The following is a 23437-nucleotide window of genomic DNA, read 5'->3' as shown; positions in this document are numbered from 1 at the left end:
AGACCTGCCGACGTTTGGGGAGGTTTGGGGAGGCGCCCAAACCTCCCCAAAGGTCGGCAGGAAGAACGGAGACCTGCCGAGGTTTGGGGAGGTTTGGGGAGGCGCCCAAACCTCCCCAAAGGTCGGCAGGTCTGCGCGGAGGAACGGAGACCTGCCGAGGTTTGGGGACGTTTGGGGAGGCGCCCAAACCTCCCCAAACAGGAACGGAGACCTGCCGAGGTTTGGGGACGTTTGGGGAGGCGCCCAAACCTCCCCAAAGGTCGGCAGGTCTGCGCGGAGGAACGGAGACCTGCCGAGGTTTGGGGAGGTTTGGGGAGGCGCCCAAACCTCCCCAAACAGGAACGGAGACCTGCCGAGGTTTGGGGACGTTTGGGGAGGCGCCCAAACCTCCCCAAAGGTCGGCAGGTCTGCGCGGAGGAACGGAGACCTGCCGAGGTTTGGGGACGTTTGGGGAGGCGCCCAAACCTCCCCAAACAGGAACGGAGACCTGCCGAGGTTTGGGGACGTTTGGGGAGGCGCCCAAACCTCCCCAAAGGTCGGCAGGTCTGCGCGGAGGAACGGAGACCTGCCGAGGTTTGGGGAGGTTTGGGGAGGCGCCCAAACCTCCCCAAACAGGAACGGAGACCTGCCGAGGTTTGGGGACGTTTGGGGAGGCGCCCAAACCTCCCCAAAGGTCGGCAGGTCTGCGCGGAGGAACGGAGACCTGCCGAGGTTTGGGGAGGCGCCCAAACCTCCCCAAACAGGAACGGAGACCTGCCGAGGTTTGGGGACGTTTGGGGAGGCGCCCAAACCTCCCCAAAGGTCGGCAGGTCTGCGCGGAGGAACGGAGACCTGCCGAGGTTTGGGGAGGCGCCCAAACCTCCCCAAACAGGAACGGAGACCTGCCGAGGTTTGGGGAGGCGCCCAAACCTCCCCAAAGGTCGGCAGGTCTGCGCGGAGGAACGGAGACCTGCCGAGGTTTGGGGAGGTTTGGGGAGGCGCCCAAACCTCCCCAAACAGGAACGGAGACCTGCCGAGGTTTGGGGACGTTTGGGGAGGCGCCCAAACCTCCCCAAAGGTCGGCAGGTCTGCGCGGAGGAACGGAGACCTGCCGAGGTTTGGGGAGGTTTGGGGAGGCGCCCAAACCTCCCCAAACAGGAACGGAGACCTGCCGAGGTTTGGGGAGGCGCCCAAACCTCCCCAAAGGTCGGCAGGAGGAACGGAGACCTGCCGAGGTTTGGGGAGGCGCCCAAACCTCCCCAAAGGTCGGCAGGAGGAACGGAGACCTGCCGAGGTTTGGGGAGGTTTGGGGAGGCGCCCAAACCTCCCCAAAGGTCGGCAGGAGGAACGGAGACCTGCCGAGGTTTGGGGAGGTTTGGGGAGGCGCCCAAACCTCCCCAAACGTCGGCAGGTCTGCGCGGAGGAACGGAGACCTGCCGAGGTTTGGGGAGGCGCCCAAACCTCCCCAAACGTCGGCAAGTCTCCGTTCCTCCGCGCCCTGCCTGCCTGCTTCTTTCCGCTGCGGAAAGAAGCAGGCAGGCAAGGCGCGGAGTTTGGGGAGGTGCGTGCGCACCTCCCCAAACCTCCCCAAACTTCGGCAGGTCTCGGACGGCGGTGGCTTGGGAGAGGTGCGGGCGATCCCGGAAGCACCAAAGCCTCGGCCGCGCACAAGTCCTCGGTAAGTTTTTTTTGTTGACTGGAGTATAAGCCGAAGTGGAATTTTTCAGCCCAAAAAGTGGGCTGAAAAATTCGGCTTATACTCAAGTATATACGGTATATAGGCTGCATTCAAAATTGACTCAAAAGCACAGCTATTGCAAAACCTCATATCAAAGTAGCTGAACGGCACAGTGTATGATAATTTTATTCTGAAAGAATTGCAATGACTGCCAGTTGGCTGTTAACCAGGTTTAGAGTATATGCAATAACACAAGGGAATCTGTTTGGTATAGAACATGGATATATGATGCTATCTTTTCATGTGTGTACTTCCTACCAAAGAAGATATAGTAAGATACCTGCTTGTACATGCCACATGTGCCATGACCAATCTTAATACAAAAGACCCAGTTACAGAGTTTCTTCCTTGTTCAGTTACAGTCAGTACCAAGCTTTTTAACCTTCTGGAGACAGCTGAAGGTTTACTCAGACATTTGGTTTAATTGGTGCTACTTTATCTGCCTAGATTAGATTGCTATTCTTGTTTTATTTGTTACATGTAATGGTTGTTAGAGCTATTGAATTATTATTTTTGTTTTTTAATTCATTGTGGATTGTTTGTTATTCTTTTAACAAATCATAGCCTTTGGGATTGTTTTTAATATGAATGTACTAAATATATAATGACACAAATGTGGTAATATGGTTGCATCAGTTTTCTTCTTGCTTTTATTTTTTTATACAGGATAAGATTTATAAACATATGTAGATAAAATTGCTTTCTGAATAATTTTCAGTATAAAATAAAATACTAGTGTAAATCAGTAAGAACACAATTAAATTATGTTTTTTAATTTAATATATATTTAATGGTAATTTTAAAATCAACAGATATGAAAACAATCTAAATAGAAACTTCATTGCTTCAGGAAAAAGTGATAGAGAAGGAGAATAGAAACAACAACCTTTTAAACTGTTCTGCTAGGAGCAGATTCTATCTCTGGGAAACTTTTTGAGCATCTTCTCAATTATTGTGTGGAAGGTAAAATGGAAAACACATAAATTGATTACTGGGGTTTTGTGGCCTGTTAATCTTTCTTTGGCTATATTTGGGTCATACTGGAGTTGTACATCTCCTTCCTTTTGAGTGTTATGCACTTTCTTAAAACTTTATTAATGTATTCTCTTTAGTCCATTTTTTCTATTTTACCTATTTTTTATTAAAAGTTTTAACTTCAATAATAAACTATAATATAAACTACATCAAAAGAAATGTACAGAAGAAAAGATGCAAAGCAGCAAAAAGAAAAGAAAAACTTAGAAAAATAAAAAAACTAAGAAAGCAACTTCCCACCTTCATCACAAGTATATCTCTATCTCTTCACTTCCTGTTAATCAACAGATACAAAACTCTTTATCCCATAAGACTAATAATCCCATAACTGAATTCTTAACTATTGACAGATTCAGCAAGCAATGTGTGCTGTTCCCTTCACTCACTACACGCATAATGATGGTTTAGTGGGTTTATTAATATTCCCCAGAAGTTACCTTCACCAAAAACCCAGAACTGTCCCAATTAAGTCCAGCCAAAAGCAGACCAGTGCTAGTGCACAGAGCAATGGCCAGTGAGTTCACAAGGCACTTGAAAGTTTCCCAAACAAGATAAATCCACCAGGCAAAATTAAATCCACAACATAGGAGGATTCACAAGGCAAGAAAAGTCCAGCTTTCCCAAGGCACAATCCAAAGTCAAGCCACAGTGTCAAATCCAAAAGCAGGAATCACAGCAACCAGGAAACACGCAGCTAGGAAATGAACACATTGTACCTAGCTTCATCTCTATCTTTCCGCTGTGCTAAATATGCAGCTTCTGGTATAGCCTATCAAAAAGTGTGAGTTTGCCTCCTCATGAGTAATTACCCTGACCTTTGCTGCTCCTGCCTTTTCTCTGCCTTACATATTCTCGAATCAGGTGCAGAAGGCAGTTAGCCAATCAGTTAATCAAAATAGAGCTGGAAGGGACCTTGGAGATCTTCTAGTCCAATCCCCTGCTCAAGTAGGAGACACTATACCATTTCAGACAAGTGACTGTCCAGTCTCTTCTTAAAAACCTTCAGTGAGGAAGCACCTACAACTTCTGAACATAAGCTGTTCCACTGGTTAATTGTCCTCACTGTTAGAATGTTTCTCCTTATTTCCAAGTTGCTTCTCTCTTTGATTAGTTTCTATCCATTTTTTCTTCTCTTGCCTACAGGTGCTTTGGTAAATAAGTTAACACCCTCCTCTTTGTGGCAACCTCTCAAATACTTGAATACTGCTATCATGTCACCCCTATTCCTTCTTTTCTCTAGACTAGTGAAACCCAAATCCTGCAACCAGGCCTTTAATCATCTTAGTTGCTAATTCTTTGCACTTTTTCCAAAGTCTCAAAATCTTTTTTGTAATGTGGTGACCAAAATTGGATGCAGTATTCCAGGTGTAGCCTTATTAAGTCTTCATAAAGCAATACTAATACTTCATGTGATTTTGATTCTATGCCTCTGTTTATACAACCAAGGATTGTATCAGCTTTTTTGGCGGCGGCTGCTACACACTGCTGGCTCATATTTAAGTGATCATCCACTAAGACTTCAAGGTTCCTCTCACAGTTACTGTTTTTGAGACAGAATTCACCTAATCCGTACTTGTATTTTGGTTTTTCCTGCCTAAGTGTAAATCCTTGCTTTTCTCAACATTACATTACATCTTATTGGATAGGGCCCATTGTTCAAGTCTATCAAGATCTTTTTGGATCCTGAGCTTGTCTTCTGCAGTGTTGGGTATTCCTGCCAGCTTCGTGTCATCTGCAAATTTGATGAATTCCCCTTCTATTTCCTCTTCTAAATCATTTATTAATATATTGAAGAGTACTGGGCCTACGACAGAACCTTGTGGTATCCCACTGTTTAGTTCCTTCCATTTAGATGTAGTACCATTAAGGGCTACTAGTTGAGTGCGGTTTGGCAGCTAGTTACAAATCCATCTGGTGGTAATACTGTCTATCTCACATTTTTCTAGCTTACCAAGAAGTAGGTTGTAGTCTACTTTGTTGAATGCCTTGCTGAAGTCTAAACATACTATATCCATAGCATTCCACTGGTTTACTAATTTAGTCACTTTGTCAAAGAACGAAATAAATTGGTTCGGCATAATCTGTTTTTAACAAACTCATGCTGACTTTTGTTTATTTGTTTCTACATGTTCGCAGATATGTTTTTTGATCATCTTTTCCAGTATCTTCCCAGGTATTGATGTTAGGCTGACTGGTCTATAGTTTTCTGGGTCTTTTTTTTTCCTTTTTTGAAGATGGGAACCAGATCAGCTCTTTTCCAAGCCTCGGGTAATTCCCCGGTGTTCTAGGATTTTTGAAAGATATGGTACAGTGGTTCTGAGATAACATTTGCCAGCTCCTTTAGAACTCTGGGATATAAACCATCAGGTCCCAGTGATTTATATTCGCCAAGATCAGATAGGTGTTCTCTAACCATTTTCTTGCTTATTTTAATTTTTATTTCTAGTCTGTCTTTTACAGTTAGGTTTTTGTTTAGGTTGGGCTATAGTTCTTTTTGCGTGAAGACTGATGCAAAGAATGAGTTAAGCAGCTCTGCTTTCTCTCTATTACCTGTTACTTCCTTACAATCTTCTTTCTTAAGAGGACCTACTGTTTCCTTGACTTTTTTCTTGTTATTTATATGTTGAAAGAAACATTTTTTTATTATCTTTGTCTTTTGTTGCAGGTTTTTGTTCATTCTGAGCCTTAGCTTTCCTGACTTTATCTTTCCAAATTCTGGCTATATGCTGGTATTCTGCCTTAGTTATGTGTCCCTCTTTCCATTTTTTTGTACTTGTCCTTTTTGTCTTTCAGTTTAGGTTTAGGTTTAGGTTTATTCAATTTCTATACCGCCCTTCTCCCGAGGGACTCAGGGCGGTTAACAGGGCATATATAAATAACAGTACAAAAATTAAAAAGAAATTAAACCAATGCCCAATTAAAATACAATGACAATAAAATAGTAAAAAAAACATTTAAAAAACCCTAATATTCCCCATCAGGCCAGACCAGCTAGTTCAAATAAGTGGGTCTTCAGCCCGTGCCGGAAGGAGCGAAGGTCCGATGCCATCCGGAGCTCAACCGGCAGTTGGTTCCATAATGCCGGAGCACCCACAGAGAAGGCCCTCCCCCTGGGGGCCACCAGTCGACATTCCCTGACCGGAGGCACCCTGAGGAGGCCCTCTCTGTGGGCACACACAGGGCGGAGGGGAGTTGACGCCGGCAGCAGGTGGTCCTCGAGGTATCCCGGACCCATGCCATGTAAGGACTTAAAGATCATAACCAAAACCTTGAACCTCACCCGGAAGACAACAGTTTATCAGAGAGATCTTTGTGAAACCATGCTGGTTTCTTCTTGGATTTCTTGCTTTTCTTTTTCAGTGGTATTGTGCTAGACTGGGCTTTTATGATTATATTTTTCAGAGTTTCCCATGCTTCTTGAGTTGTTTTCCCCTTTACGATTTTCATCCAAGGAATTTTTCTTAGGGTCTCTATGAGTTTCTTAAAATCAGCTCTTTTAAAGTTTAAGATATTGGCTGTATTATATTATATTGCTTCTGTTTGCATTATATTGAACTCCAATATGACATGGTCACTCTCAGTCACAGTTCCAGCAATTTCAACTCTCTCTACCACTTCTCTATTAGTAAAAATTAGTATCAACTTTACAATGAACCTGGCTGCAGCCATTTTGCTCATTCTAGGTTACCACAAGAATGGGAGAGGTGCGGAGGATTTCTACTAGTCTAAATATTTTACTGTCCCATGGGAACCAAGATCCTTTCTCTCATTAGATGGTGTGTGTGTGAGCATTTGGGTAGAAAGCCCGCCAAACTCTTCTGTTGGGGAATGTATCTGATTGGGGTGGGAAATTCAACTTGATAATATTGTCTCTCTTTGAAGGGAACTTCAGACTTGGTTTCACTTTTGACCATGCCGATACTATGTAATCAATAAACATGTTCTTTGAGGAAATCTCAAGCCTTGGAGTTCTGACTTGTTTAGTTTTGTTTATCGGAACCTTTACAATTAGGTCTAGTTTAGCTTTTCCTCTAGTTCCCTCTTCTACCTTTTGGATGACAAAGTTGTCAGCTTGGTTGGTTAGAAATCTGTTTGATCACCCACTTGCTGCACAGTTTTTCTCCCAGTTGATATCAGTAATGTCTCCCATTACTATTGTGATATATTTCCGACATGTATTTGTTAGTTGTTTAGCAAAAAGTTCATCTATTTATTCTGCTTGATTGGGATGGCCTATAGTATACACCTATAGCAATGTCATCCTTTTTTCTTTTATATTGACCCATATGGATTCCTCTTCTTCATCTCTGACCAGCTGCAGCTGCATGGTTTCTCCACCTGAAGCCTCAGGACTGTCCTGCTGCAGCTGTGCCTCAGCCAAATTACTCTCAGCCAGCTGCTTGTCCAATTTCTCTTCCATCAACCGTTACCCCTTACTTGGACTCGCAGCCCCTGCCTTGGAGCCATTGACGAACTCCCCTCCTGATATGCCCGGGACTGATTCATCCTCTCTGAACTGAGGTCCAGAGAGGCATCTGGGGGAATCAAAACACAATGTCATTTCCAATCTAGGTGTCAGATGTCCAGACAAAGCCCTAAAAAAAAGTTAACAAATATATAGCATAAACAAATCAAGTACACAACATTTTTTCAGTCCAGATGTCAGTAATTCCAAAAAGAATTGCTCAAAATATTATGTCCCATATAAACCGTAATCAAGTATACTAAATTCATATTCCTTCCTTTTGCATAAAATAATCTTGTTCCTTGATCCACTGAAATAATTATTGACCTTTATCTTGATGTTTTTCAAAACTGTAACAAGTGTCTTTCCAAGTCCAGCAAGAAAAACATTACTCCAGTTGTTCTCTTAGATTGACATTTTTATTTCCTTCTTAATTTTTAAAGCCTCATCCATTTTTTTTTTCTAAAGCAGTAAATAAAAGCTTGTTCATGTTGTTCTCCATACTTAAATCAGATAGGTTTTGTTGCAAATTCTTCTGTAACAGCTTCTTCTGGAAACAGACTGTTGATCAGAATACAGAACATAGCTGACATTGTTGAAGCCCCATTACAATTCTTCAAAAAATATCTCTGAGCCTTGGTGGAGCAGTGGGCTAATGCCTCCTTAAGTAATACCAGCTGCCTGCAATTAGTGCAGGTTCGCATCCCACCAGGCTCAAGGTTGACTCAGCCTTCCATCCTTCCGAGGTAGGTAAAATGAGGACCCAGATTGTTGGGGGCAATAAGCTGACTTTGTAATAATGCCGCTTGGGGTGTGTGTGAAAGCCCTGATAAGCAGGCATATACATAGAGTGAAGGCTACTGCTAAGCTTGTAAGCTGCCCTGAGTCTTCGGAGAAGGGCGGGATATAAATGGAATTAAAATAAATAAATAAATAAACTTGTTTATTTTGTTATGTTTCCAAAACTAAGAATAATTTTTCTTCTAAAAAATGCTTTCATTCTTTAAAATTAATTTTATAAAGTCTTAATATTTGAAATCAAATATTCTACTGTTTTCTAGAGACAAAATACTGTCTTGCTTTTTGCTGCTTATTTTAAATTCTTAAACATATAAAATACTGTTTCATTTTCTTATATTAAGGATTGAAAACAGTCACCCAATGTTACCAATCTTTTCATTTTGAAAGTGTCTAACTTCTTTAAAGTAGTTAATAGGCAATTTCCTAAAGTGGTTAGCAAAGGAAATGCGTCTGCAGCTGGAGCAAGAATAGTAAATTCCCTAATCTCCTGGTTCTTCCACTTTCCAGAGACTGCTGCCTTGCAGCTTCTCTAGTGAGACATCTGTATGTACCCTCTCCCTTCCTCCAGAGAAGGTCAAAGAAGGCAGTCTGCTTGTCCACTCCTTGTTCATAGCTGAAGTCGTTGGCTGTGCTTTCTCAAAGCTGTCTTCAGTCCGCATGTTCTTGAAGAAATCCCTTCAGTTCATTTTTTCTAGATGATATATGAAAGTCAAACACTGTACTAATTTTGGTATGGGTGCTTTTCAGATTGAAACCATGTAACAGGATTATATTTTATTGACTTTTTCTGATGTTCTCCTTTCTAAGTTAATTCACTTTAGGCTAACAAATCAATATTTTTTTAAATGAAAACTTGATTTAAATAGTTAATGAATAGAACATTTTGTTTAGATAAGTTTTCCTGTTCACATTTTATAGATTAACTTTGTGTAATTTTGAAGCAAGACAAGTTGTTATAATCCATTTTCTGTCCATCATAGTTCCAACAGAGGCATGAAATTACTTAGTTTCTTATCTTTCGCATTGTCTAGAGTCTAGATACTCAGACTAAGAAAATATTTTCTACATTTCTTTTTACATCAAAACATGTTCTTATTTTAGTATCCATTATTTCTATCCTCAGGTGGATAGAGTGGCTGCCTACTTACGAAAAAGAATGGAAAATCCTTCTGGGTAGTTAGAACAATTAATCAGTGGTCCACTGCTCCAACACTGGAAGTTTTTAAGAAGAGACTGGACAACCATTTGTCTAAAATGGTATAGGGTTTCCTGCCTGAGCAGAGGGTTGGACTAGAAGACCTCCAAGGTCCTTTCCAACTCTATTATTATTATTATTATTATTATTATTATTATTATTATTATTATTATTATTATTATTATTATTATTATTATTATTATTAAAAACTTTTATTCATAAAACATGAAACTCAGTTAACTGAACACTCAATTTGACTGGGACTAATGGTTGACATGGGTTGTTCCCAGCATCCTGGGTATCAACCAGATATCTCCTTAAAAAGTAAGATTTTGCAAGTAGTGCACTTTTTGGTAGCTTTGCTGGATTGGTGCAGGAAGCTGCAATTTCTTGATTTTTATTATTATTATTATTATTATTATTATTATTATTATTATTATTATTATTATTATTATTATTATTCACAAAATAACAAACTAAAACAAGAGCTACAGCTACATTTAGACTTTCATATAATACCTCATTTTACCACATTTATTGATATTGGAAAGTTTATATAAAGATTGGAACTTTAATTGTTGTTGTTTATCTTTTTAAATATTTGGGAATAGTTTTCCCAATGAAACTTTTTCTTTAAAAGTTTTATAAAAATCAGTATAAAGAGATGAATTTAAGTTCCACTGAGGTTATGGGGAAATAATAATTTAATAAAAATAATACTTTAGAATGGCTATATTTAATTTAATTTGAGAAATTGCTATGTTAATATTTTGTAACTTTTCAAGCAATTTGTAATGATATTAAGTTTATTTAATAGAAGAACAAATTGCCTTATTTTCTCAATCTTTAGGTATTCAAAAATATAAGAGATTTCTTGATTTTGAAAATGGGAATGTCAACAATTTTTCATCTCAAGACAAAAATAAACACGATAGCAATCCATTCTGTCCAGTAGCAGTCAACCAATTTTCAGAAAAACAGCCAAAAATATTTTAAAACCTTTGCAATGCCCATTAAAAACAATAGAGTCAATTGTTTCTTGTATAGTCAGACAGGTATTATTGATCTTGGAGGGATACAAATTGAAAGAAATATGTCCTTTTTTTAAAGAATATGCTAATCTTACATATTTCTTTTCAGTTATTTCCAGAACAGGTACCAAGTAGAAAAACAATCACATCAGTCTACCATCATAAATGGAGATGCATTCAAAAATATTTTAAACTTCTGTTTCCTTCTTTTAATGTACATTGCCCAAATGTTCCCAATAGTCAGGAATATGACTGTAGTTACTTTGTAAGATTTCATGTGGTGTTTGTTTTTTCATGGCCAAACTGCAAAACCACCAAAAAAGAAAAATCTATAGCTTCTGTTTGTTGAAATGTTAAAATCAAAAACAGAGAGATGGCAATAAGTATTATTGCCCAGTAGAAAGAACCTATTAGGGAAAGGCCAAAGATTTCCTTTCTGGCTAAAAGAAAAAGGAAGAATATGGATCCTGCAGAAAAAAGGAAGGAAGGAAAGAAAGAAGATCAACAATTATTTCAAATGAGCGGTGGGTTTTTTTTTGCAAAATTAATACTGAATTGTATCAGTAGCCTACAAAATAATGAAAGGTAAATGCACATGTACATACATATTCAAACACATGCAACCTCAAACTCAATAAACCAGTCCAAATTAAGAATATGCTGTCCTTTGCTATTGAAAACTACTTCAAAGACTTCACAGAACTTCATTCCAGAGCATGATTATCACTAAAATTTGAATAAGTGAACCAGACATATATAAAAATTTAGTCTTTGCAAACCCATATGGAATTAAGAGATTCACAAGAATCTTATCCAGCACGAGCATCACTAAGGCACTGCTTGGGGACTAGAAGTGATAGCAAGCTGAGCCATCATGACATTTTATTTGGTATATTTTTCTGAAGTCCTGTGAGCCAGTCTCATCCTAGTATGACCACTTCAGTAAGTTACTCATTTACGTAGAATGATAAGATGTTATCATAAGAATAGTACTTACCCTTTGCCATGAGCAGTGGCTTAGGAGTGAGCAGAGGGAAGACTGCATTCATTCAGAGATGGGCTGAGATAAGACAGCTACTTATTTAATGGGACGTTGGGAATGTCTAGCAAAATGAGTTTCATTTTAAAGAAAATTAAATATTCTACCAAAGCAGCAGTGAATAATGGATTATTAGCATATTTCATGCATTTAGAAACATTTTCTGGGTCAGGATGCTTGTTGATATACAGAGGTTGGTATTGGTTGTCAGATTTACCCTCTCATTTTTCTGTGATTTGCCTGGTAATGCAGAAGAAAGCATATTTTACAGGTAATCCTTGAGTTATGAAAGTAATGGAGCTTGCCCATTCCATTTGTAGGAGTGAATCACGTACCTTGAACGCAATCACTCCCTGATTTCGCCCACTCATTCGCTAATTGGAATAATACTGTGGAATAACACTAGTGTTCTGCATTATATGGCAATGCAATTTAAGCAGGCATGGAATTCTTGTATTTGAAAAGGGGACATTGACTGTGGTTAATGGTCAGAATTGCATTATTGAACAAATGCTACTTCTCCAAGTCTTCACTCACAACCCCTCCTCCTTTGTTGTTTCCTTTCTTAGTTAGTTATTTGACACTCTGTTCTGGTCTGTTCTAAATAAAATCATCACAGGCTTCGTGGGAAAATTTTGCTTTTAGCATTAATTCTTCTGTATATTTACTATATTTAATATAACAAATTTCATCTGTATGCAAATATATTTCTTATTTTCAATTATTTCTCCCAAAAAGCTATCGATAACTGTGACAGCATCTGCAGGAACAACAAAAATACATTTTTAAAATACGTTTTTCTCTACACTGGAAAGTTATAGTTTGCCAAATTCAGTGAAATAAACCTATATTGTATGAATGTTTTGTTATCTACTCCAATTCAAAACTGGTTTTACAGTATATGAAAAGACCTATTATTCCCACCAGCACTTGAGACTGTTTAATTAAATAAAACACATAAAAAACGAGAGTAGAAATATTTCAAATAGCAAACAGAATAAAAGCACATCTGCACAATCTGAAAAAATATTTGCATATGTAGCATAATACTGAAGATCAAGAAGAATTTTACAAATGAAAGGCTTTGTCTTTATTAAACTTCTATTCTAAAAATGCAATATTTGTGTATTACACATAAGAATGCTACTTTACATGATCATCTCAGAATGTTCTGCTTTGTGGTTACAGAATAACAGTTATTTGTGCTATGTTCTTTTTGGTTTCTGGAATGTGTTTGTTATTCTTGCACTATTCTACACAATATATGTTATAATAATAATAATAATAATAATAATAATAATAATAATAATAATAATAATAATAATAATAATAATAATAAGTAGTAGTAGTAGTAGTAGTAGTAGTAGTAGTAGTAGTAGTAGTAGTAGTTGGAAGGGATCTTGGAGGTCGTCTAGTCCAACCCCCTGCTCAGGCAGTTTCTTAAAAGCTTTCAGTGTTGGAGCATTCACAGCTTCTGGAGTGTAGATATGTGTAGATAAACTAAACGTGAATTCTTTTTTGTCCAGATAAATACATTAAATGAAAGGTGAAGCTTTCTTAATATACAAATGTTTACTGTTATATGTTTTGTAGTGTTAAACAGGGCTTAAAATTTTTACTAATTGCTTTACTTACCTGTTTATATAAGAATTAGTCTCTCTGTGTGTGTGTGCCTGTGTGTTTGTGTCTATGTGTATAAATTTGTTTATAAAAATATAATTAATATTTTGCCTAACAAAATTAAACATAGGTTAATAGTCAATAAAAATAAATAAAAATTTAGATGAATAGTTAACAAAACGAAATACAGTGCATCCTACACTTTATTAAAGGTGGAAGTTGTAGGATTTGAGTTTGAAAATATTTACATTTTTTAATCTGTTATTTTTTCTTTAGTAATTCCTTCAAATCTTTAACATTCACTGAATGATCTGATTAGTAGCTTAGTTGAAACTAGTCTAAATGTATTGAAAAAATGAATAAAAGCTAATACTTTATATTTTCAGGTAAATTAGGATTTACACAGGAAAATAACACTATAGATTCTGGAGAACTTGATATAGGTCGAAGAGCAACACAAGATGTTCCTCCTGGGATCTTCTGGCGGTCACAAGTCTTTATTGATCAACCACAGTTTCTAAAATTCAATATCTCCCTTCAGAAAGATGCTTTGATTGGAGTATATGGCCGAAAAGGTTTACCACCTTCACATACACAAGTAAGAGTTGTTTTTAATAAAAGTAATATTCAGAACCACACATCTTTAGAAATGGTTATTATTTTGGGTTTCAAAATGTTATAGTTTGTTTTTTATTGTCTTCATATATTGTGCCAAGGTCATAATATTGGCAGTTCTGAACTGTAATTTTACAGTGTGTACTTATGCTTCTAAAAATATAATTCAGAATACCCAAATGTGTGAGCTCACACACACACACACAAATATACACTTCCCTAGTTCATAGAAAAATAATGTATATTTTTTCAGAAATAAGATAAAATAGATGATATACTTTAATATGAAATAAACTTGATTAAGTGCAGAATTGTTTCTTTTTTAAAATAAGTATTTTAACAAAAAGCGTTACAGTTATTTCTTAGTAAAAATTGAAGGAACTTGAGATCAGATTACAATTTTTTTTGTTGTTGTTAGCTGCGAAGTCGTGTCCGACCCATCGCGACCCTATGGACAACATTCCTCCAGGCCTTCCTGTCTTCTACCATCTTCTGGAGTCCATTTAAGCTCACACCTACTGCTTCAGTGACTCCATCCAGCCACCTCATTCTCTGTCGTCCCCTTCTTCTATTGCCCTCGATCTTTCCCAGCATTAGGCTCTTCTCCAGTGAGTCCTTCCTTCTCATTAGGTGGCCAAAGTATTTGAGTTTTAGCTTCATGATCTGGCCTTCTAAAGAGCAGTCAGGATTGATCTCCTCTAGGACTGACCGGTTTGATCGCCTTGCAGTCCAAGGGACTCGCAGGAGTCTTCTCCAGCACCATAGTTCAAAGGCCTCAATTCTTTGGCGCTCAGCCTTTCTTATGGTCCAACTTTCACTGCCATACATTGCAACTGGGAAGACCATAGCCTTGACTATACGCACTTTTGTTGACAGGGTGATGTCTCTGCTTTTTAGTGTGCTGTCTAGATTTGCCATGGCTTTCCTCCCCAGGAGCAAGCGTCTTTTAATTTCTTGGCTACAGTCCCCATCTGCAGTGATCTTGGAGCCCAGGAAAACAAAATCTGTCACTACCTCCATTTCTTCCCCATCTATTTGCCAGGAATTGAGAGGGCCAGATGCCATGATCTTGGTTTTCTTAATGTTAAGTTTCAACCCAACTTTTGCACTCTCCTTCTTCACCCGCAACAAGAGGCTCTTTAGTTCTTCTTCACTTTCTGCCATTAGAGTGGTATCATCTGCATATCTTAGGTTGTTGATATTTCTTCCGGCAATCTTAATTCCAACTTTTGATTCATCTAGCCCTGCCTTTCTCATGATGTGCTCTGCATATAAGTTAAATAGGCAGGGCGACAGTATACAGCCTTGCCGGACTCCTTTCCCAATTTTGAACCAATCAGTGGTTCCGTGTCCAGTTCTCACTGTTGCTTCTTGACCCGCATATAGGTTTCTCAAGAGACAAATAAGATGGTCTGGTACTCCCATCTCTTTAAGAACTTGCCACAGTTTGTTATGATCCACACAATCAAAGGCTTTAGCATAGTCAATGAAGCAGAAGTAGATGTTTTTCTGGAACTCCCTAGCTTTCTCCATGATCCAGCGTATGTTGGCAATTTGATCTCTAGTTCCTCTGCCTCTTCGAAATCCTGCCTGTACTTCTGGTAGTTCTCGATCCACATACTGCTGAAGTCTAGCTTGTAGGATTTTAAGCATGACTTTACTAGCATGAGAAATGAGTGCAATGGTGCGGTAGTTTGAACATTCTTTGGCACTGCCTTTCTTTGGAATTGGAATGTAAACTGATCTTTTCCAATCCTGTGGCCACTGTTGAGTTTTCCAAATTTGCTGGCAAATTGAGTGTAGCACTTTTACTGCACTGTCTTTTAAGATTTTGAATAGCTCAGCTGGAATACTATCACCTCCACTAGCTTTGTTGTTGCTCAGCTTTTCTAAGGCCCACTTCACCTCACATTCTAGGATGTCTGGCTCGAGGTCAGTGACCACATCATTGTGATTATCTGGGACGTTAAGCTCATTCTTGTATAGTTCTTCTGTGTAATTTTGCCACCTCTTCTTAATCTCTTCTGCCTCTGTTAGGTCCCTGCCATTTTGGTCCTTTATCATGCCCATTTTTGCATTAAACGTTCCCTTCATCTCTCCAATTTTCTTGAAAAGATCTCTGGTCCTCCCTATTCTATTGTTTTCTTCTATTTCTTTGCACTGTTCATTTAAGAAGGCATTCTTATCTCTTCTAGCTATTCTCTGGAATTCTGCATTCAATTGGGCATATCTATGTTTTTCTCCCTTGCCTTTCGCTTCCCTCCTTTCCTCAGCTATTTGCAAAGCTTCCTCAGACAGCCATTTTGCTTTCTTGCATTTCTTTTTCTTTGGGATGGTTTTGGTTGCTACCTGTTGTACAATGTCGCGAACCTCTGTCCATAGTTCTTCAGGCACTATGTCTATCAGATCTAATTCCTTAAATCTATTTGTCACCTCTACTGTATATTCAACAGGGATATGATTTAATTCATACCTGAGTGGCCTAGTGCTTTTCCCTACTTTCTTCAGTTTAAGCCTAAACTTTGCAAGGAGAAGCTCATGGTCTGAGCCACAGTCAGCTCCTGGTCTTGTTTTTACCGACTGTATAGAGCTTCTCCATCTTTGGCTGCAGAGCATATAGTCAATCTGATTTCTGTGTTGACCGTCTGGTGATGTCCATGTGTAGAGCCGTCTCTTGGGTTGTTGGAAAAGAGTGTTTGCTATGACCATCGTATTCTCTTGACAAAATTCTATCAGCCTGTGCCCTGCTTCATTTTGTACTCCAAGGCCAAACTTGCCTGTTATTCCAGTTATCTTTTGGCTTCCTACTTTAGCATTCCAATCCCCCATGATGATAAGGACATCATTTTTTGGTGTTACTTCTATAAGGTGCTGTAGGGCTTCATAGAACCGGTCAATTTCATCCTCTTCAGCACTGGTGGTTGGGGCATAGACTTGGACTACTGTGATATTGAATGGTTTGCCTTGGATTCGAACTGAGATCATTCTGTCATTTTGAGGATTGTATCCCAGTATTGATTTTCCTACTCTTTTATTGACTATGAAGGCTACTCCATTTCTTCTGAGGGATTCTTGCCCGCAGTAGTATACCTGATGGTCATCTGAATTAAATTCACCCATTCCTGTCCATTTTAGTTCGCTGATACCTAAGATGTCGATGTTCAGTCTTGTCATCTCTTGTTTGACCACGTCCAGCTTTCCTTGATTCATGGATCTTACATTCCAGGTTCCTATGGAGAAAAAATCTTTACAGCATTTACAATTTTTAGAAATAACATATTTATTCACTTCATCCTTCAAAAACCTTTATGATTGGCATTTACTTTATTTTCATTTTCATTTTGCTATAAAGAAGTGATTTGTTGCAGCATTTGTGTATGTGTGTTTGTACCATTATTCCCAAATGTAGCTGAATTTTATGTCTGTTTCAGAACAATCTTAGTTGCACAGCTCTATTTTCTCAGAGATCACAAATAAGTCAGCTTGAAGTAATTGATGGTGGCTGATCATTCAAAAAAATAATCTGATAGTTTTAAGTTGATATGACACATTCTCAGAATGTTGGTTTTACTGCAACAAGGCAGTCAATAAGTTTAAAGAAACTGCAAAATAATAGATGACTTTGGTACTTTGAAACAAAAATGAGTGGACTCTGAGAGGCACGTCTAAAATCTTAATGCATATAAGGAGTTTGTAAAAATTATAATTTGCTGCAACTATCAGCCAGCAACACTAACTCTGCAACAAAAATTTCCAAATTTTATTTTATTAAGATAGTTCAAATGCTCATTGAATGCTTATAACTTAACACATGTTATTTCCAGTGTTGCTGTCAAGATCTGGAAGAAAATTATTATGATGAAATTAAGGCATATGAAAAACAGAAAAGGAAAAAATATGTTGATATAGAATTTAGCAATGTATGCTGCTCACTGCTGCTTTTTTTAAAAAAAATATTAAATAGCTCTGTGACTGCTGGGTCAACAGGGTTGTTGTTGTTTTTGTACTTATTAATCAGGCTAGTGCTACTTTACAATCACATCTAAAAAGAAATAAAATAAATTATAAACAAATCCTGTGAAGATCTGCCTTAGTTAATCATTCATTGAGTATTGAGATATAATGGTTGTCATTACAAAGTTTCTCTCTAATGTCTGCTGCCTTCTTTTCACTTAAAAATCTGAGCTATACAGACTATACTGGCAAAAAAGCAATGAGGAAACCCAGCGGTGATACTGACGCAGTCAACTAAACTAATAAACTAACATCCAAACTAAACAATAGGAATCTTACTTTTGATAACCGGGGATGTGAAAGGAGTAAGCAGACTGAGAAAGAATCTTTCTGTACAGAAAACCATAAGCAAAACTACTCAAAGAAATAACTGTTTTTAAGCAAGGTAGTTGGCTTTAAAAGCCGCAGTCCCTGACTAAAGAGTTGTAGTGGTTAGTGAACTTATAATCCTTTTACCTCTGATATCAGCAAAATGATAAATAATGGCTAATACCTTCCCTGATGGTTTAAAGCTTCTGCTTCAGTCATGGCAGGTGGATAATAAGCTGCAGCTTGTGGCCAGTTCTGAATAGGAAGCAAAATCTCAGGACGCTATTTGAGCGAGAACAAGCAATCTTTCCCTTCATGAACATCCATTGAGCTATCAGCGAACTGCCTGTAGCTCAGAGTTACTTGAAACATAACTCCTCTTTAAAGACAATTTATTTTCTCTCAGTCTGATGCTCATGTGAAAAACGTAGGCTAAAATTACCAACCATCTTAACAGTATTTGAAACAAACATTTTAATGCTATTTAAAGGTACATTAATCTAGTCCTTCATATATTTCTATTTATTTTTTTATTGTTTGTCTTTTTAGCACTGGTGCTCATCAATCAGATTTGTGTGCCACAAAATAGGTAGCCATATAAATCTCATGCATAAATAAATACCCATTCCATAAAAAGTATAAATTTGGCTAGTGACCTTCATTTACCTAGGTAGAAGCAAGACCCAAGTATACAGTATTTGGAAGGGAAACATCTTTCTAAAATACAGGTCTAAAATCATTTAAGATTTTACAGATTAAAATCAATTTCCTCTTATGAAATCATAATTATAGGGTCTAAATTTCAACGACATATCCTTCTTTTCCATGAAACGTGATGAGACATGGAGACAAGAAATAAAATTACAAAAATGCATACTGTTAATAAGCAGGGTGCCAAACATATCCTGAAAATGAAAGAACAATGTCTCTGAATTTGTCCTTTTAAATAAAACTTTATTCTTAATATTCCAAGCTTTTTATTTTTAATCACATAATTTAGGTCAACATAGCCTACTTGCTATGTATCGTGTATAAAAGTACTATATATATTTCATCAAAACATTGCCCTGATACCTCCAATTCTACGTGGGGAAAAACCCGAATGACCAAAGATCTACACACACACACACACACACACACACACACACACACACATATATATATATATATATATATAAAATTTATAATTGTATCCAGACAATGCTAGTGAATGCTAGTGAAAGGCTAGTGCCCTTCATGCTCATCCCTGATTTCTATGCATTATATTATTACATTTTATTACATTTTTTCACACTGCAGACAAGTGTAAAAAATAGCTTTATCCAGGCAAGGTAATATAATTTCATAGGCTTTGAAAGGCTTCACCTCTTTTTTCACAATTTGCAGAAATATGTGAATAATTAACAAAGAAACTTTGTTTAATTTTCTGTAATACATTTGGAAGAGTTGATGTTGCAGTAAACCTTTCATAATCAATTTGTTTCTTTAAAATAAACAGGTGCTTCTGACAGCAGTATGGTATTTAAACTGACAAAACAACTTTCTTATTTACATTTTTTCTTGTGATTTTAAGACAGAAATATACAATCACCATGCTTTTGACAATGGATTGTTCAAACTATTAATTCACAGCATCCATGTGTTCCCTATTTTTATATTCTTAGTTGTATCCAAATATTAAAATTGTTGTTTATCTTTAGCAAAATATAAATCAATATGAGCCTTGAATATATGCTTTTTTAAAGAATTCTTCCAGGTTATTTTGTAAGATTCTACTCAAGTTGTGTGTTACATATTTTGTCAATAGTTAAAGCAAAAACATGTCTCATTTCTACATATTTTTAAAATGATATACATATCACTGAGAACAATATAACTATAGTTTTAAAAATTAATTCCATAATGCATCGATACATAAGGTAGCATGTGATTCATTTTTTTCCCCTTGCAGTATGATTTTGTAGAACTTTTGGATGGAAGCCGATTGATTGCAAAGGAGCAGCGTAATCTTCTTGAGACAGAGAGAGCAGGTAGACAGACAAGATCTGTTAGCCTTCATGAAGCAGGGTTCATTCAGTATTTGGATGCTGGGATCTGGCATCTGGCTTTTTACAACGATGGAAAAAATGCAGAACAAGTGTCTTTTAATACAATTGTTATAGGTAAGTAGAGTATTCACAATATTCTTTAAGAATTGACATTTTGAGTATCTCAAAACTAATAAGCTTCAAACTTTCTAACATAACCTTTTTAACTATACATAATTATTAAACAAGAAATGCAATTCCATGCTAATTACAGACAGAAGATATGAAATATAATTTTAAAAATGACATATAAAGCTTGTAAAATTTTATTCAAATATGTTCAGATTTTTATTTAACTATTTTTATTTATTCTCTTTAAGGCATACATACATTAGGTATAGGATTTCTAAGGGTATGTTAATTTACTGAAGAGGGGTTTTTGCTGCTTTATTTCAGTGCATTGATTGCTGCCTGTTAGAATTTTCTTCTTTTGGTAACTTTCAGAGTCTGTGGTTGAATGCCCTCGAAATTGCCATGGAAACGGAGAATGTGTTTCAGGATCATGCCATTGTTTTGCTGGCTTTCTTGGCCCCGATTGTTCAAGAGGTATATAAACTGAATTCTTTCTTAAATAAGTTCAAATAAGAAGCAGAAAAAACAAGTAGTTACTAAGAAGCAAGAAAAAAAGGTTTCGAAGTACAACTTGTCAAGATGTACCTCTGTCTCTAAAGCTTGATTGAAAAGAATTATGTTAAGTTTTATGTCATGTTTTATTTCACAGCAGCCTGCCCAGTATTGTGTAGTGGCAATGGGCAGTACTCCAAAGGACGTTGTTTATGCTATAGTGGTTGGAAGGGTACGGAGTGTGATGTGCCTACCACCCAGTGCATTGACCCTCAATGTGGAGGTCGTGGGATTTGTATTATGGGCTCTTGTGCCTGCAACTCTGGATACAAAGGAGAAAACTGTGAAGAAGGTAAATAAGCAAATGTTGACTTAGGATTGAACTATTATGCTACACACTATATTCCATTACAGCATAGTATTGATCTAAGCATAAGATAACATTAAGTAGATACCATGATGTTTTAATTTTGACAGAAACAAGTATTTCTGTGTGTTTCATTCATACATATAATCTTTCAAGCATGTTAAATACAGACCTTAGAATATATTTCTAGAACAGTGAATTTTAATTGCTTTATTGATCTATAAGTGCAAGTTAATCTGTTTTAAGAGCACTGAAAGTAGAAAAAAACTAAATTCTTGATAAAATACAGATTTTTTTAAAAATACATTTTTTAATCTTCTCTGTTAACTGAACAACTGAAATGACTGATTTAAAAGTATTAACACTACAGTTGTACAGTTGAATAATTTCAAAACTCTTTCTAATGGAGAAAAAAAGTGTGGTCATTTTTACTGGATTTATTTAGAGGGAGAAAGCACAACTTTCCACTCTCAATCAAATTGATTTTATTGATCAGCACACACAAAGTAATACAATTAAGTCTCTGGAATTAAATTTTCAGACCATTGACCCTACAAGTGTAACGTTTTATTGAGTCAAATTGCTAAATTAAATCCCATCATCTAAAGCACATTAAAGGGAATTAAGAAAGATAGAGCTGTGCAACTCATTTATTTCCTAAATAGGCTGCAGGTCAACCCATAGCCTGCCTGCTTTTTGGGATCGGACAAGTACATTTCTAGGTTGAGTTAATTTCTCTTGTCTTTTTGCATTTCTTTCTTTCTTTCTTTCTTTCTTTCTTTCTTTCTTTCTTTCTTTCTTTCTTTCTTTCTTTCTTTCTTTCTTTCTTTCTTTCTTTTTTTGCCTACACATAGCCAAATTCTCCCTAACATCAGCAAAGACATATTGTGATACTTGGAAAAGGAAAGCAACAACTTTGTCCTTCCCCCACTCCATGGAGAGTATTAATTTACACAGCAGACAAAATAAATATCTAATAGAATATTAGTTATAAACAATATAAATTAAATGACTGCATTGTTCTATTAATATTCAAAGATGCTTAAAGGATAAGAAATGAATAAGAGGGTATTAAAAATAGTATGCCACAACTGGGATCTAAAAGTAAAGTGGCCTGTTCTTTAAATTCAGAATCAACATTGCAGAAACAAGCTTCTCTCCTTTGAGAGTATCAAGCTCGTCAAGCAAACTCGGCAAAAGAGAGCCACTTGAATTTCCAGAAATATCTTTATTGCTAGTATGTATTTATAACAGAAGGGACACGGTGGCTCAGTGGGTTAGGACGCTGAGCTTGTCGATCAGAAGGTCGGCAGTTTGGCGGGTCGAATCCTGAGTGCCGCGTAGCAGAGTGAGCGCCTGTTACTTGTCCCAGCTTCTGCCAACCTAGCAGTTCGAAAGCACGTAAAAATGCAAGTAGAAAAACAGGGACCACTGCGGTGGGAAGGTAACAGCGTTCCGTGCGCCTCTGGCGTCTAGTCATGCCGGCCACATGACCACGGAGACGTCCTCGGACAAGCGCTGGCTCTTTGGCTTTGAAACGGAGATGAGCACCGGCCCCTAGAGTCGGAAACGACTAGCACACATGTGCGGGGGAACCTTTACCTTTACCTATTTATAACAGAACTTGAAAGCCGATCAAAGTAGTTCTCTACCTCAACCTATACCTAGCATAATTAAGACAGAGTAAATTAGTCCTTTCTCACATTTTCCCCTCTTAGGAATCCTTTCCGTAACTGTCAGGGTCCTTTCTCCTTGTTCCCAGAGTCTATTAGATATTTCATGAGAGGTGGACATTGTCTTCTCTGCTGCACCATCCAAGGACTCAGAAAATTACCCAGTATGGGCTCAGAACATCCTAAAATATTTATGCTGCCTAATCTTAAACAGTGAAAAAGGAACTGAGTGTGTTAAACACTGTGATTCACTCTGCTTCAAAGCCTTGCCATATTCGTCATTTCAGATATTGCAGTTACAGCATGTAAATTTATCACTCAGTAACATGCAGTCTTAAGGCTGATTTAGGGTTGCCCACAACTATCTATAGCCGTCACTACATGGCTATGCTGCAAAGGGGTTGACAAGCAAGTGGAAGTTGCAGAGGGTAGGCAAGATGTTCCAGACAGCAGGAGCAACAGCAGAGAAGGCCCTCTTCCTGGCCCCCACCAGCCAGAATAATCAGGTTGACAGGACCTGCAGCATGCCTCATCTTCTGGCAGGAGTGGTACAGGCTAATCCCACTGGGGTGAGATGGTCCCTCAAGTAATCTGGACCCATGCCATGAAGGCCTTCAACTGAATTGCACCCATAAGCAGTGCACCTGATAACTAATACAGCTTGTGGAGCAGTGGTATTACAGGGACCATTCTTGGGGCCACCAAAACTACTTGTGCTGCCCTGTATTAGCAGTAACTTCCAAATGCTCTTCAAGGGTAGCCCCATGTAGAGTACATTACAATAGTCCAGCCGTGAGATGACTAGGGACAGAACAACTGAGCACAGGGAATCCTGATCCAGGAAGGGCTGCAACTGATACACAACACAAAGTTGTGCAAAGGCTTTCCTAGCTGTGTCTGCCACC

At 37.9% G+C, this 23437-nt stretch overlaps 2 protein-coding genes across 4 annotated transcripts in view; one reads left to right on the top strand and one right to left on the bottom strand.

Moving 5' to 3' along the window:
- The window catches only part of TENM3 (teneurin transmembrane protein 3), a 255087-nt gene that overhangs the window by 116250 nt on the left and 115400 nt on the right, over window positions 1–23437 (top strand). For all 3 annotated transcript variants that reach the window (XM_081333123.1, XM_081333122.1, XM_081333121.1), the window contains exons 5-8: window positions 13290–13501; window positions 19793–20003; window positions 20373–20474; window positions 20650–20844. In XM_081333123.1, the coding sequence (XP_081189249.1) occupies window positions 13290–13501; window positions 19793–20003; window positions 20373–20474; window positions 20650–20844 (720 nt within the window). The remainder of the gene's footprint in view (window positions 1–13289; window positions 13502–19792; window positions 20004–20372; window positions 20475–20649; window positions 20845–23437) is intronic.
- DCTD (dCMP deaminase) overlaps window positions 21448–23437 on the bottom strand; it is a 264163-nt gene continuing 262173 nt past the window's right edge. Inside the window, exon 7 of the mRNA XM_081333125.1 lies at window positions 21448–21703. Coding sequence (XP_081189251.1) covers window positions 21517–21703 — 187 coding nt within the window. The 3' untranslated portion in view covers window positions 21448–21516. The remainder of the gene's footprint in view (window positions 21704–23437) is intronic.

The sequence above is a fragment of the Vipera berus genome (assembly GCF_964194415.1).
Source record: "Vipera berus genome assembly, chromosome: 7".
Taxonomy (NCBI): domain Eukaryota; kingdom Metazoa; phylum Chordata; class Lepidosauria; order Squamata; family Viperidae; genus Vipera; species Vipera berus.
This window is presented reverse-complemented; position numbering and strand designations above follow the sequence as displayed.